This window comes from Panthera leo, chromosome B1 (assembly GCF_018350215.1).
Source record: "Panthera leo isolate Ple1 chromosome B1, P.leo_Ple1_pat1.1, whole genome shotgun sequence".
Taxonomy (NCBI): Eukaryota; Metazoa; Chordata; class Mammalia; order Carnivora; family Felidae; genus Panthera; species Panthera leo.
Window position 1 is genome coordinate 78,958,917 of NC_056682.1, and position 17,029 is coordinate 78,975,945.

General features: G+C 36.8%; 1 protein-coding gene across 1 annotated transcript in view; it reads left to right on the top strand.

The window, feature by feature from the left end:
* The window catches only part of NR3C2 (nuclear receptor subfamily 3 group C member 2), a 346,713-nt gene that overhangs the window by 231,827 nt on the left and 97,857 nt on the right, over positions 1–17,029 (top strand). Inside the window, exon 4 of the mRNA XM_042935342.1 lies at positions 11,416–11,532. Coding sequence (XP_042791276.1) covers positions 11,416–11,532 — 117 coding nt within the window. The remainder of the gene's footprint in view (positions 1–11,415; positions 11,533–17,029) is intronic.

Sequence of the window (17,029 nt, forward strand, 5' to 3'; positions counted from 1 at the left end):
TTCCTTCTCTGGACCCCTGTCTTTCTGGGCTTCAATTGACCAGACCAGTTGCTTCCTGCATATTTAACTGTGTCTCTGCAGTTCCCTGCCCCCATCCTCTGCCTGGGATGCCTGTATGACTGTCCCCTCTGTGTTTCATCTCCACAGCATTCTTCAAGTCTTAACTCTGATGCTTGCTTTCTGCATAAAGCCTTCCTCATCTCTCTCTTCCCAGTATAATCACCTCCTTCTTTAAAGTCCTACCACATCAGGGGCGCCTGGGTGGCTCATTGGTTAAGCTTCCAACTCTTGGTTTCAGCTTAGGTCACAATCTCATGGTTTCGTGAGTTTGAGTTCCACATCAAGCTCTGTGCTGACAGTGCGGAGCCTGCTTGGGATTCTCTCTCCCTCTCTCTCTGCCCTTTCCCCACTCATGCTGTCTCTGTGTCTCTCAAAATAAATAAACTTAAAAAAAAAAAAAGCCGTACCACATGAATCCCACATGATTTACCTTATGAAGTTTCCCTAGCCTCATCCACCCTCTAGAAAGTTTGAGGAGGGAATGGACTATGTTTTGCCTTTAAAATGTGTGCCTACTTACTTTTAAGAGTTTTGATATTGAGTGATACTGGAAAACAGATAAAGCAGGTGAGGAGCAACAGTACAAGGCGGTTGTAACTTTCCAGAGTCTTCTACCACGCTTAAGGTCTTGGGCCCCAGTCTAGAATTCTTAGCTGAGTTGCAGACCAGAATCCCAGCATTTTGTCCTGTGTTTACCCTAAGGATATCGCTCACCACTCTCACATCCTTGCCAGTTTGTTGAGAAAGTCAAGGCTTGAAGATGAGATCAGAGCTGACTGGTATTTGTCTCTTCTCAAGTGGTCTCTGTTCATCTACAGGTCTTCCTCATTCAGTGGTGATATTCTCTTCCCACAGGAAGTTCTTTGCTGATGTATTTAATTAAGAGTTGACTGTGTTTGTTTTTTGGATTTTCAAAATTCTATATTTATTTATTTATTTATTTATCTATTTATTTATTTATTTATTTAAGACCAAGCTAACGAAAAAAATGATGGGTAACATCACTATCACCATTTGTGGGTTTTTTTGGTTTTTTGGTTTTTTGGTTTTTACCTTCGGCCTGGCTTTGTGCGTCTTGTTTTGTGTATATTAATTGAATCCATCTGACAGCCTACAAAGCAGGTGTTACTGTGTTCACATCATAGATCAGGAAACTGAAGCTCAGAACAGGCTAAGCAAAGTGGCCAAGAATCTCACAGTTCCCTATTGACTGAGGTAGGGTTGGAAGCCAGGTGTGTCTGGATACAAAGCTGTGCCCTTCTCACTGTGTCTCCTTCCCCCGCCCCGCCTTCCATGTTTCCACTCTTTCCTTTCTAGCATTATTGATGCTTTAAGGCAAGACCCATATGTCACCCAATCTGTATTTTCTCATTTGGGACCAGCCCAAGTACAACAAAAACTTGGTTTTTGATTTCAAAGTAATTGAAAATTTTACATGACAATTTTTTTTGAGTTCAGTAACTTTTAAAATAATGACATTAAGTTTTAGGCACTTACTGAATTATTCTATAGTTAAAAGCAATACCATAGTTGAAAACAACAGGGGGAAGATGACACTTTTGATTTTTTTAATTTTTGAACTCAAACTTTGTTTTTTAAAGTCCATAGGCATTTTCCCTTTGATTTTTGTATTTCTGGTTACTCTGTAAACCCGTGAATTTATATTACATATGTACTAACTAAACTTCCTGGTACTCCCTTCAGATTTACTGTAACCTTGGCAGCTTTCTGTTTGCTAGAATTACTGTCTTTTCTCCAAAAAGCTTTCACTTCCTCAGGCAGGAGGTACGTTGAACTAGTACACACAGATGGATGAGTGACTAAAGTTCCCTGAGCCCTACTGAACAGATTTTCATTCTTAAAACAAGATGCTTTCAGATGCAGATGGCTCTGTAATGGCTACAGTTACAGGCAACCTAAGGAATTTCAGTGGCGCATAAAGCGGGTCTCCTAGGGGGGAGAATTACTTAGGACCTAGGACACCAAGAAGGCACACTCATCCCCTGTGGGATTCTGACCCTGGTTTAAGTTTTGCCTTTCACAGAACTCTCTGCTGCTTCCTTGCAAATCCTCAGAGCTCTTTTTCTCAATTGGTGTGTGTGTGTGTGTGTGTGTGTGTGTGTGTGTGTGTGTGTGTGTGTGTGTGTGTGTGTGTAGGAGAGTCTGAAAGGTATGATGCTGGAGATAAGGCAGAAAAGATTTATATGCATCTGTCTTTTATAAGCCAATTACCTAGGAGCCAATAAGGCCTTCTGTGAACATTCATTACTGTGGGTTTGTCTGCATATACAACACACTATATGAACGTGTACATTCTGTATGTTGTACATGATTTAATTTATCAGAATGATTGCATTCGTTCATTGATCCTTTTATTCAGTAGCAACGATGGGCCAGGTAGTATGCTGTTTGTGCTGTATCTCTACTTTCTCCATTAGCTGGTAGGCTATTTCTTCACAGAGCCTAGTAGAGTGCCATAGATGGATGCTCAGAAATTTTGTACAAAAGTTTTATGTTAAAGAACTATTTTTCTGAATCTTCAAATCCTATCCCATTTACTTGAACCTTCTATTTCCCTCCATGTTGTGGAAATGTACCTTCTTTTCTTCGGAGAATCCATTACAGTGCTTGCTACCAACTAGCCAGATGGAACGTTCTCAAAATTTTTATGAGGAAAAGTAATCTATTTGAAAATGGTAGGACATTTGCACTTCCCATGTAAGTTTTAATTGATTTCCTTTCCTTTTTTTTTTTTTTTTTTCCAGTACAAATTCTTGAGTACATGTGCATATGAGTATACTACCATTGATAAAATAGGCTGTGGGTGTTTGGACTTGGGGGTGGTCACTGGAATACATTATTTATTAAAATAGTCCATAGATGCTTCTTTTCTTCTAAAAGGAAATGTAGTACACACTAGTATCTTCTCATTAACATTTTGAAAAGTTCAGCTATTTATGGAAAGGGCCCTCAACATTATTAAAGTTAATTTGTCCCATAAAAAATAATGTAAATCTAACACTTCAGAGAAGAACTAATACAGAGGCTGAATTTTATGTTCTGGTTTCCCCTTCATGGAGGTAGTCCTCAGTGGTGTTCCCCATCTGTTTCCATCTCTTTGCCTTCTGGGCACAAGGTAGGATTCCATTTCATGCCTCCTTTGTGGTTGAGTGCGATCATTGTACTAAATCTGAGCAATGAATAGTGAGTTGCCCTTTCTGGGCTGGAGCATTATATTTCCTAAGTCATATTCTACATCCTCTATAGCATAAGACTCACAATATTCACTATGATGACTCCTCCCAAAGTGAGAAGACATGGGGCCCAAAGTGAGAAGACATGGAACAGAATATCCAGCCTATCTGCTCTTGACTAATTCATTAATATCTTTACAAAAAAAGGTACATTTCCATAACATGGAGGGAAATAGAAGCTTAAAGTAAACGGGATATGATTTAAAGATCCAGAAAAATAGTTCTTTAAAATAAAACCAACTTTTTGTCTTTGTTGATTTTTTTTCTATTGCTTGTCCTTGCCATTGATTTCTATACTATATTGCATTCATTCTATTTTGCTTTGGGTTTAGTTTTTATTCTAGCATCTTAAGGTAGAATTCTAGATCATCAATTTTAAATATTTTTTTTTCTAATATAAGGATATAAAGCTAAAAATTCTTTTGTAAGTACTATAGCTGTATCCAACAAATTTTGATATGTTGAATTTTCATTATCATTCAGTTTGAAATACTCAGTAGTTTCCATTTTGATCCCTTTTTTTGTCCCATAAATTATTTAGATGGGTGTTGCTTAATTTTCACATATGTGGGGCTTTTTTAGATATTTTGTTATTGATTTCTAATTTAGTTCCTTTGTGGTCAGAAAACATACTATGCATGATTTTAATCCTTTTAGAAGTTGACACTGTTTCATAGCTCAGCATTGCGCAATCTCACCAAATGTTCTATGAGCACTTGAAAAGGACACATGTTCTGTGTAATTGTGTAACTAAATGTTAATCAGGTCAGGTGTTTGATAATATTGTTCAAATCTTCTATATTGTTACTGTTTCTCTAGATAGTGGTTCTGAGAAATTGTTACTAAGAGATGGGTTCTTAAATCTCCAACTGTGATTTTGGATTTATCTTTTCTCCTTTTTTAGTTATGTCAATTTTTGCTTGATTTATTTTGCAACTCTGCTCTTAGGTGCATTTTATATTTAGGATTGTTATCTGCCCGTTTAATCATCATGAAATGACTTTGTTTCTTTGTTGATACTCTTTGTCTTAAAGTCTACTTTGTTTGATTTTAATATAGCTACATCAGCTTTCTTATGTTAACATTTTACATTGCATGTATTTTCTCATCTTTTAACCTTCAAACTGCCTGTGCCTATATATTGAAAATGCATCTTAACACATACCTCAGTCTTCTTTTAATCCAGTCCACCATCTTTGACTTCTAATCAAAGTGTATAGACCATTTACATTTAATGTAATTATTTGCTATATTAGATTTATATCTGTTATCTTGGTGTTTGTTTCCCTTTTGTTCCCTCTGTGATTTGTTCCTTTGTTTTTCCTTTACTTTTTGGGTTAAATACTTTATAGTATGCCATTATATATCTCTGCCATCTTTTGAGCCATACTTCTTAGTGTTGTTATTCTAGTGACTGCTTCATGGCAGTCTTACAGACATTAATATGAATTAGAATCACCTGAAGTGTTATATAAAACACAGATTTCTAGGTTCTGTTCCAGAGTTTCTGAGTTAGTAAGTCTGAAGTGGGCCTGTGAATTTAAATTTAAATTTCTGATAAGTTCTTATGTGATGTTAATGTTGCTTACCCAGGAATTACAGGATGTACTCTTAATTTATCATTGTCTACCTTGAATCAATTTCAGGTATACCATTTTAAGGATAATGTAAGAAACTTAACAGCAGTAGAATTTCATTTATATCCCTCCTTATTTGTGCTATGTTCTCAGGTATTTCTCTCATACATATTTTATAAATCCCATAATACATTTTTATTATTTTTTCTTTAAACAATCATTTGACTTTTAAAGAATTTTTAGAAAGAAAATTTCTTTTACATTTTATCATCCATAATTTCCAGTTCTTGTTTTTCTTTTTGATGCATCCCAATTTCTATCTGGTATCATTTTCTTTCAGCAAAAAGAACTTTTTTTTTTTTTCATATCTTACAATGTAATCCTACTAGCAACAAACTCCCTTAGCTTTAATTTATACAACAATGTCTTTATTTCACCTTCATTTTGAGAAGTGTTTTCATTGGTTATTCTGAGTTGATGGTCTTTAAAGAGATGTTGTCTTGTGTCCTCAATTGCTTTGATACGAAATCATGTATTACTCTTTTCCTTGTTTCTTTTTATGTAATGTAATTTGTTTTGGCTCTGGCTGCTTATAATTATTTTTATATTTGTTTTTCAGCAACCTAACTGTATTGTGCCATAGTGCTTTTGTTTGTATTTATGTTTTAAAGGGGGCATTTGCTAAGCTTTCTAGATTTGTAAATCTTCATATAGTTTTCTGACCCATTTTCTCTCTCTTTCTGGAACTCCAACTGCACACATATTAAATTGCTTAATGCTGTCCTACAAGGTATTGGTGCCTTGTTCATTTATCCTTTAATCTTTTCTCTTTATGCTTTAGTTGGGATGATTTATATTTCTTTAATTTTAATAACCCATTTTTGTTTAATGCCCAATATGTTATTAATTTTAACCAATAAATATTTTATTTTATATACTGTATTTTTAAGTTCTTGAATGTCCATTTGTTTTTGTTTTATAGTTTCCTAACCTCTTCTGATAGTCCACAATTCTTAACTCCTGTTAATGATATTTTCTTACACAATCTGACATATCAGTTTTTAAATCCTTATTTGTTAATTCCAACCTCTGGGTCTGTTTCTACGGACTAATTTTTCTATTGACTTTGGTTCATATTTTTCTGTTTTTAAATATTCTAGACTTTCTGGAAAATCCAGATCCTGTTATATTTTTCTGAAGAGTATTGAGTTTTCTTCTAGTAGTCAATTAAATTACCCATCACCTTAAACTTGTAGAGCCTTTGCTTTAAACTTCTTTAGGATGATGTGCCTGGGTGGCTCAGTTATTTGAGCATCTGACTTTGAGCCCTGCATCGGGCTCTCTGCTGTCAGCACAAAGTCTGCTTTAGATCTTCTGTCCTGCTCTCTCTCTGCCCCTCCCTGCTGTTTTTTTTTTTTTTTTTTTCCTTCTTCTTTTCTCTCTCTCTCTCTCAAAAGGAAAAAAAAAAAAAAAACTTTTTTAGGATAGGTCTATTTTGGTTGTGCCTTTAACTGTAGGGTAAATGCCTCAGTCCTGGAATACAGTATTTCCTCTTAAGGCAGGGACCTTCTGGTATTTCAATGGAGAGCCTGAGTTATTTAGTGAGTCCTGATTTAGTGGGATTCAGACTTTTTGTGGTGGGCAGAAGCTGAAATCATCTGCTCAGCCCTTTCAACTTTCAATTCTTTCACCCCTTGACTCTTTGGAGTTTCATGTTCAGTTTAGGGATCAGCCAAAAATTTGAGGAGAGTTAATATGTACATTTTATCTCCCTCTACCCGCCCCCCCCCCACCCCTCCATGATACTCGTCTTTCCAGAATGACTTCCTTCAACTTCTGGCTGCTCTGGCAGTCCCCAAATCTGTTCTCTGCCTTCTCAAGCCATTAAGACTGAGGATTTTGCTTAATTTTTATCTACCCTGCACTGAGTAGAACACAAGGCTCTCAAGGAAAGAGCCATTCAGAGGTGAATATTGTTTATGGTGATACTCTTTTTTTCAAGAATCCATTTTCTTCCAGTTTCTGCCTGCTTTTGGTTGCTCCCCATTGCCTTTAAATCTTTCTTTCTCTTCTTTCGTGGACAGTTTATAAGTGTTATTTGTAGGAGGTTCATCTGATTCAAGCTCTTCTGCCACTACCAGAACTGGAATTTTCTCCATAATGGACATGTAATTTCAATGAGAAATCTTTGATTTTTTTCTTAACTGCAGGATTATTCCTGTTCCTTTATAGTCTGACAAAGATACAGCTACTAATTTGCTTGGAGGCCATGTCTGAGAACTTTCAAGTGGACTGTTAATAGTGTCCCCTACTTCCGTTCTGTCTATCTAGTATATCACCTTCAGATTAATGTTTCTAAAACACAGCTCTGGACTTGACATATTGTAAGCAAGATTCTTCATTGATATCCTATAACCTGCCAAATAAAATTTGAGTCCCTTAGCTTATCATCCAAAGCCTCCACTGTCTGGTCCCCAGAACTCTGGTTGTCTGCCCTATCATAGCATCATAGTAGAAAACCATTTACCTGAAAGAGCCTGGGACGTGACTTGCTGAGGATTAGCACTCTTAACACTAGGAGAACACAGTGTTTATTTTTTTAATTTTTTTTTTTTTTTTTAACGTTTATTTATTTTGGAGACAGAGAGAGACAGAGCATGAACGGGGGAGGGTCACAAAGAGAGGGAGACACAGAATCTGAAACAGGCTCCAGGCTCTGAGCTGTCAGCACAGAGCCCGACGCAGGGCTCGAACCCACCGACCGCGAGATCATGACCTGAGCCGAAGTCGGACGTTTAACCGACCGAGCCACCCAGGCGCCCGAGAACACAGTGTTTAAATAGGACATGATTAAAAGTTTTGTAAATCTTCTAGATGCATTCTGTTGTTTTCATTGTGGGTTTTGTTGTTGTTGTTGTTGTTGTTGTTGTTGTTACTACTTTTATGATTTAATATAGATTCAGGGATGGGACACACATTACATATTTGTGTAGCTACAGTTTAAATCTTTAATGTTTGCACAACTAAAAATATAAATGGCAGGGAATTATCTGAAAACCCTTAAGACATTCCTGCAGCAGTCCCTTACATTGCTCTCATCCTATTTTTGGAAGATGAATTGGTGGCAGTGACCACACTGGTTGGTAGAAACCAAATACACAATTTCAAATATTACTGCAGGAAGGAAATTATCCTGCAGCTATTAATGTAACATGTATTTTTAAGGTGTGTTCACTTTTTTTGAATTCTTATAGAAATATCCCAGCTCAGCACAGAGCCTGCTTGAGATTCTCTCTGCCCCTTCCTCCCGCATGCCTTCTCTCTCTCTTTCTCTCTCTCTCCCTATTTCTCTCAAAATAAATAAGTCAACTTAAAAAAAAGAAATATCCCAGCTTTTGGAAGTTTCTGTTTTTGAACACCCAAAGAACAAAGTCTTCTAGTGTGTACGTAAGTCAGTGGTGGTCATTTTTCATGCATTTTCGTATGCCTACAATCTCAGAGACTTAGTCACAGTTTATTGCACATTCACGGAAACGGAAAGAACCTTAGATTACCCCAACTCCTTATGCAAAATTTTGGCAGCCTTCCACACATAGTGGGTTCCCAATGAATACTTGCTGAATTAAAACCAATTAGGGGGCACCTGTATGGCTCAATCATTTAAGCAACTGACTTTGGCTCAGGTCATGATCTCACGGTTCATGAGTTCGAGCCCTTCAATCGGGCTCTGTGCTCACAGCTTAGAACCTGCTTCAGATCTTCCGTCTCCCAGTTGCTCTTGTTCTCTCTCTCTCTCTCAGAAATAAATAAACATTGAAGAAAACAATTAAAATTACATTTAGTTTTCTCTTTGGACTTTAAAGTTCAATAGGAGTTACAGATAAAATCTGTGGTTTTGTGTTCAAGTTCACACCATGCAAAAGGCAACACAACTACATGGTGCTGGTTTCCAGTGAAAATAGTGGCTGATAAAGTAGAATACTCCTCATTCAAATAATGTTACTTTGCTTATTGGTTCCAAAGAGTACTTTTAGCATCCTGTTGGACCACCAGTAAGTTATATTGCAAGTTGATGTTTGAAAAACGCTTCTGGCCTTAAGGCACACGGATACTGTCAGCTTTCCTGAATTCTTCCAATTTCACCATTTGGGGAAGCCACTTTACCAGCGCTAGCATGAATTTTTTATTTTGAGTAAATAGCAATAATAATAATTTCCTTCTGTACCGTAGGGTTGTTACAGGGCTTAAGCTATAATAGGGCCTTAAACTTTTATTTTAAAAGTGGTAACCAGTTACCTAATAATGCATGGCATCACAAAATGTTATATGAATCAGGTATTGTCTTTACCAATGGGTATTGATTGCCTTTGTGTAATTATCTATACCTACTTACACTCCCTAAGAGTCTTCATTTTTTAAAAAAGCCGTTACATTATTACAATGGTAGATTTCCATTTCTTTACTTTGATAGATTTCCCTATTCTAGTACTGTTTATTGTTATTATTACTAAGATTTACCATAATGTTACCGAGAATGTGCTCTAGATTAAATTATTTTAATTACATTAAGCAACACATATTATTTTTATTGAGTATTTACTGTAATTTACTTAGTCTCAACCAAGGGAGCAGGAGAGTCCTAGTCTGAAGGGAGTGCTTTAGAGCTTGTTCACTGCTTTACAGTAATCAGTGAAACCCCTTCTTTCCTTTATCTGCATGTTTTCAATGGCCCATGACTCAGTCCTCGGACCTCTTCACTTTTCAGTCTGTGCTCACTCTCTGTATGATCTCATCCAGTCTCATGGCTTAAAATAATGACCACAAGCTGACTACATCTCCAGCCCAGACCTCTCCCTGACACAGACCTGTGCATCTAACTGTCAACTTGACATATCCACTTAGATCCCTCTCAGGCATCTCAAACTTAACACATCCAAAACTGAACTGGGGAAGTTTCACATAAACCACATGCCCTTAAATGGCAGTTCCATTTTTCCTAAGGGTTCAGTCCAAGAATCTTAATTTCTCTGACTCCTGTTTCTCTCTGGTCTATGAGCAGATGCTAACAGTTCTGCCTCTAAGATGCATCTAGATTCTGACCACTTCTCACCACTGTCACTGCTACCACACTGACCAGAACCACCATCATCTCTCCCCTGGATTGTGGTGATAGCCTCCTACCCCGGATCTCCCTGCATCTGTTGAGTCAGTTGTCAGCATAGCAGCCAGAGTGATCCTGCTAAGTGTAAATCACATCAAGTCATTTCTCTGCTCGAACCTTTCTGTTACACTCAGAGTAAAAAAGTCCAAGTCTTAAATATGATCTTTACTATGGCCTCATGTGATCTGACTCCCATTAGCTCTTTTTCCTTACCTCTTACTTTCTATTCATGCTTTCTACTCTTTCACACTTGGCTGTACCTTAAACATGCCAAGTATCCTCCCCAACCCTACCCTTCCCTCATTCGCTTTTCCCTCTGCCTAGTGTATTTTCTCCCCAAGATGTCCACACAGCACCTTTATTTCCTTCAGACTTTTATTTAAAGCATCGTTGAGTAAGGTCTTCCCTACTCTTTTTAAAATATCAATATCCTCCCACATCCTCCCACATCTCCACCATGTTATATGCCCCTTCTCTTCATGTCCCCCTAGCACTTAACTGTCCAACATTTGTATATTTTACCTAATTACCTTGTCTGTTGACTGTCTCCTCCCAATTGAATGAAAGTTAATGATAGCAGGGACTTCTGACTGCCTTTCTCATTGCTAGATCCTCAGTGTTGTTTTTTTTTTTTTATTTAAGTAACCTCTACACCCAAGATGGGACTCAAACTCACAAACTCAAGAGTTGCATGATCTTCTGACTGAGCCAGCCAGGCACCCCTCTCCTCAGTGTTTCTAATAGTGCCTGGTACTTATTTTTGAAATTAATAAATGAATAATAGAACTAGGCTACAATTTTACATTTTGCCAGCAGATGCCTCTCGCTAAGCATATTCCCACATCTGAATGTTTGAAGTTACAGTTTGGTCCACAGTATGAAATAGTTAAACATTTGCAGTTGTATAATTTAAAAGTCTTCCCACTGAAATCACACGTGTAAATGGTGGGCAGGCATAGCTTAAACAACTGCAAGAGAGCCTTCGAATAATTCACTTTGCTGCTGCTGTGATATCTGAATGAAAGTTGCACCATTGCCCGTGAGGGCTTGTGCAGCTATCAAAAATTTCAGAGAGAGGGAACGTGGCTGTATGTATATGAGAGTTGGAAATGAATGTAGTATTAATCTTATCTGTAATATAAAGTCTATTATGTTATGTTATTTTAAAGTGACTCTGTTATGTCTGTGTTAGGTTAAAGTGAGCATTCCTATGCCTGTATTATCTGTAAATCATATTTCTCATCTATTTTTTAAAAGAAATTTCAAGGCAGGAAAGATGAAGTTTCATATTCTGATTATACATATTAGTACTTTATATTAGTGTAGTAGTCTTTGTTTTAACAATTTTTTTTTTTTTATTCAGGGCAACACAACTATTTATGTGCTGGAAGAAATGACTGTATCATTGATAAGATTCGACGAAAGAATTGTCCTGCCTGCAGACTTCAGAAATGTCTTCAAGCTGGAATGAATTTAGGAGGTAAGTCTTGTGTTTTTAGTTAAATAAAAATTAAGATGGAAGCTCTGTATACTCCCAAAATTTAAGATGAAGCTAACATGGAGCAAAGATTTCTAAAAATCTTAACAAGTTCTATACTCATGCTAAAACATTTTAGTATTTCTTTCTTAGCAGCAGTTAAAAAAAAGTATGTTATGTGGCTGTAGTCCTAGTGAAGTTTTCAACCCTGAGTTTGTGAAGGTTTCAAAAACTGGGAACATAACCAAAACCAACACAAAAATGAATGACTTTTTATATAAAACCATAACTAACAGTTTTTATTACAATGTCTGTTTAGAAATAAGCCCTATATGTGATAACATTAATCAGATATGAATACATTTCTAACTCTAAGAATAAATGTAATAAAGGAAGACCTGTATTTAAAGAAAAACAAAAACAAAAGAAACTTTGAAATATCACATGAACCTGCCAAAAGGGGGGTAGGATGGGTGGTGGGGATGGTAAAAGACTTGAACCGAACACAAAAGTATATAGTGCCCATGAATGGGAAGGTCCAGTGTGCTAAAGGTATCAGTTTTCCCTGAATTAATTTATGCATGTAACACAGTCCTAACTAAATTACCAATTGGTGATTCTAAGTTCTTAAACAACAAGCAACAAAATTCTGAAAAAGATAAATAGTAAGGGCAACTAGCTCTACCAAATAATAAAGCATATGATATAGCTATAGTCATTAAAATGGTCTGTTTGTTTACTGATTGTAAGATCAACAGAAAGTCAAGAAAAAAATTAACATGAGATTTTTGTATATAGTAAATTTGGCATTCCACATCAGTGGTAAAAGGATCAATTATTCACCAGAAATTATTGTGACAACTGGGAAGCAATCTGGGAAACAAGAAAGTTGAATCCAAACTCATAATCTCCACCCAAATAAATCGTAGTCTTTCAAAGTTTTAAACTTGGAAATATAACCATAGAAGTACTAAAGGAAAACATGGATATTTCTTTAATACTCTTCAAGTGGAGAAGACCTTTCTAAGTATAAAACTCAGAAGCTATTAAAAGAATTGAGGAAATCAACACTATTTACAAATCAAATATTGCTTCAAAGGCAAATAATAAATAAGAAGCTGGGAAAAAGTACTTGCGACTTACAGACAAAGGGTTTATTTCTTCATAAAAAGCTCCTACAATTTCATAAGAAAAAGAAAGTTCCTATAAAAAATGAGATTGAACAGAAAAAGAATATGAACAGAACACTTATAGACAAAAGAAATACAACTGGTACTTGAAACACATGAAAAGAGTCTCAGTCTAACCATAAGAGAAACGCAAATTTAAGATATTTTTTACAAATGTCAAAAATAAAACATGTTTATGATATATTGTTTGATGATATAGAAATAAAGTAAAATTCAGTGGTGATCTTATGCATTTGAGATGGAAATAAGGTGATACAGCCCCTATGGAGAGGAATTTAGCTATTTCAGTAAAATGGTAAACATTTGACTCAATAACTCCACTTTTAGAAATTTATCCTAAGTATATTTTTGCAGGTAAGACATGATAAATTCATAAAATAGTCATTATAACATTGTTGACCATCAGAAATACATTATTCATGTGGTCAAGATTGATTAAATAAATTACAGATACTCTTCAGACATTAATAAGAATAAAGGAAGCTCTATATGGATTGATCTCCAAAATATTGTTTAGTGAAAAAAATCAGGTTGCAAAATAGATGTTTTGTCTACTACTAGTGGTATATCCGTTTCGGAAAAAGAATATATATTGTATCGAACATTTCTGGAATAGTATACAAGAAACAAGAAACTGGTCATGTCTCAGTAGAAAGGATTGGGTAGCTGAGAGACAAGGATAGGAAGGAGAATTACTGTCATTGTATTCTCTTCCATGGCTTTGAATTTTGTATTCTGTTTAATGCATGTGTTATGTACACATGTTGCCTAATTAAAAGAAATAAAGTAATTTGAAAAAGAAATCAAATGAGACTTCATCCTTCTTTGCTTTGATAAAATGAACCAATAGGCTGCTAGTCGGGACTGGTGAGTAAAATGGCAGGATGGAGAGCAGAGAGACTTTTAGAAATCCAGAGGGGTATGGACCGTGGCCAGCTGAGACTGTTCATGTCAGACTGTGGCCTGAATATGTGACACAATAGCTCAGCCAGAGAGGCTCTTGCTGGTTAAGAGGATGGGCTCTGGAGCCAGACTGCCTGGGTGGGAATCCAGCTACTTCTTGACCATGTAACCTCAAGGGAGCTACCACCTTTTCTGTGCCCATGTTTCCTTATCTTCAACTTGTAGTGATCAGCATGTCTGCCTCATGGACTGTGATGAGGATTGAATGAGTCAGTGTGCAAAGAAAAGAAAGCACTCAGTGCATGTTCAGTGGGTGGAGGTAATGCTCATTGTGATTTCCATAGCGCCTTCACACATGATCCAAATGATATTATTGCCCCATGTTTTGGTGATGGTGAACCTCAGGTGCCCAGAGAGGCTAAGTGACTTGCCCAGACATGTCACAGCCAGTAAAATGGTCTTATATCTCTAGACTTGTGGTCTGGTGTTTCTAGTAACCACACTGTTCCCTTTTTCTGTTATCTGAATCAGTGCAAATGTGGCGCAAAAGATCACCTTCTTAAGCATGTGAGTGAGAATCAGGAGAAATGAATCATTTAAAATCTAGATGGCACAAGGGTACAGCCATTGGTTATAAAATAAACTGAATCAATTTTGTAAAATCCAACATCTGAATCTAAATATACATATACACAACTGAAGTATCTTTTAAAGTGTCTATATGTAAATTTTATATAACTTACAAATATTTACAAATATTGTAAAACTTTACTATGTAAATATTACTATAAATATTATATAACCCATTCTATAAAATATAAGTACTATTAGTTACTATAACAAAATAACCATATCTATAATTCCCTACCTCATAGTGTATTGTTAAGAATGAACTGAGCCCATTTATAACCTTTAAAACAGGGTTTCTCCCCATGGGGGAGGGGAAGGAAAAAAAAAAGGTTAGAGTGGAAGAGAGCCAAAGCATAAGAGACTCTTAAAAACTGAGAACAAACTGAGGGTTGATGGGGGGTGGGAGGGAGGGGAGGGTGGGTGATGGGTATTGAGGAGGGCACCTTTTGGGATGAGCACTGGGTGTTGCATGGAAACCAATTTGACAATAAACTTCATATATTGAAAAAATAAATAAATAAAACAGGGTTTCTCAACCTCTGCACTGTTGACATTTTGGGCCAGGTAGTTCATAATAAGGAACCATCCTATGCATTGGTATATCGGCATCCCTGGTCTGTACCTACCAAATGCTGATAGCAACCTCTTCTCCCCAAGTTGTGATAACCAAAAATGTTTCCAGACTTCACTAAATGTACCCTGGGTGGCATTAAAACCCACTGGTTTAGCTATAATAATAAATAATTGTAAGCACTATTCAGTTGTGAGTTATTTTCTGCTAGAATGTGAATTCCATCAGGGGAAGAATTTTTGTCTATTTTGTTCATTGCCTTTTCCCCAGTAACTAGAACAGTGCCTGGCACAAAGTAGGTGTTCAGTAACCATTTATTGAATTAATTAATTGAATGAATGATTAACTGGCATTTTTGAAGGCTTCTGTGTTCTCAGCATTTTGCTAAGACTTTATATGTGTCATCCTTTTTCAACCTCGGTTAACATATGTGATACATACTTTTAATCTGTCCATTTTGGAAGTGAGTTCACGGAGGTACAGAGAGGTTAAAGGAGTGGCTTAAGGCCACAGGGCCAGGGGATGGCAGAGCCAGAACTCAAATCTCTGTCCCTGGCACCAAAGCCTGTACCCAGTGTCACTCTGCTGTATGACCTAGGTCCACTATTTGTAGATTGGCATTTTTATTTATTTTTTTATTATTTTTTTAATGTTTGTTTGTTTTTGAGAGAGACAGAGCGTGAGGGGTGGGGAGGGGCAGAGAGAGAGGGAGACACAGAATCTGAAATAGGCTTCATGCTCTGAGTTGTCAGCACAGAGCCCGACGCGGGGCTTGAACCCACAAACTGTGAGATCATGACCTGAGCCAAAGTCAGACACTTAACTGACTGAGCCACCCAGGAGCCCCTGTAGATTGGCATTTTTAAAATAGCCCAGATTATCTATTAATGGCAGCAGCACCCTGCTTTTTTATTTGTGTCTGTAATGATCTGTAAGTGAGGTTTGACACAGTACCGAATATAGAATTCACATAGTTTGTTGTTGGTTTCTGTGTATGAGGCATAGGTTTTGTGAGTTTTGGTAAAACATTTTACTAGAGAGAAAGCATATTTTGAATCTCGAGGTCATTGCAAGTAGTGAGTCAAAAATGGGCAGAGTAGGAAATAATATTTATGAAAAATACTCTTTTCTTCAGATTCGAGTTACAACTTAACCATTTCTGGCTCAGAGATTAAATCCTTAACTTTTATTAAGTGTCGAGTTGCAGTGACCTACATTGTAATCTTTCTTTTTCTTTTATAATTTATTTTGAAGCCTTGCTTTTAGTTTCAATTTGGGCAATAGGAAATGTGAGCAATTTTATCATCTTCAAAAAGGATAATGTAAAGTTTAACCTTTTAATGTGAAGCAATCTTAAAAATGTGAGTGAAGTGAAACCTTTTTATACATGTTCCAATCTCACCCGTTGTCCTAATGAAGGAGGACTGTGCAGTTTCCTTTGATCCACCCTTCTTCCCCGCTACCTCTCTTGGGGGATAAGGCAGCTGCCAACCCAGTGTACTATTTGGCCGGCATTTTCTGTCGGTGAGTGGTCATCACTCTGGGAACAAAATTAGCCTTCCCCTTCTGAAGACTTCAGGAATCCAAAATACTTGACAACGGTTTTTTTCCTAGCTTATCATCTGGTTAGTGTATAATCCTAACTGTGTCCCCACACTAGCATCTACCTTAGAAAGTGGGAGGAAGGAAGAACAAGTCGATTTTTATGTCTCGGAAGTTAAAGCCAGAAAATGTGCCTCTTCCCTTTTCTCTAGATCCGCTCCCTCCTTCCTACCACAAGTACCATTCCTTTTCTTTAAAATCCTGCTGCGCTTTAGGCTGCATGCAAAGGAAAATATAGCAGAAGATGTGAGAATGTCAACAGAGAAATTGAAAGGAAAATAACAGCTTTTCTGGCCCCAAGCTGGGCCTGCCATGCTTGCTCTAGCCCCTATCAGTAGATCTAAAAAAGTCTTGGTTCCATATGCATGAGAATTTATTGCTTTACATAGCTTTCTCCAAAGAATTAATCACTTTTACATGCCAGTGTTCTGATGAGGATGATCTATATACATGTCTTTTAGAGCTTCTCCTAAAATGCATAAAACATCATTAAAGCCAAGTGGCCCTCAGACCAAGAATAAGTTTTGAGGAGCACTTCACTCACTTGACTGCACTCTGGCCATGGCATATAGAGGAGATCTTCAAGATTTTTCTATTCCAGTCC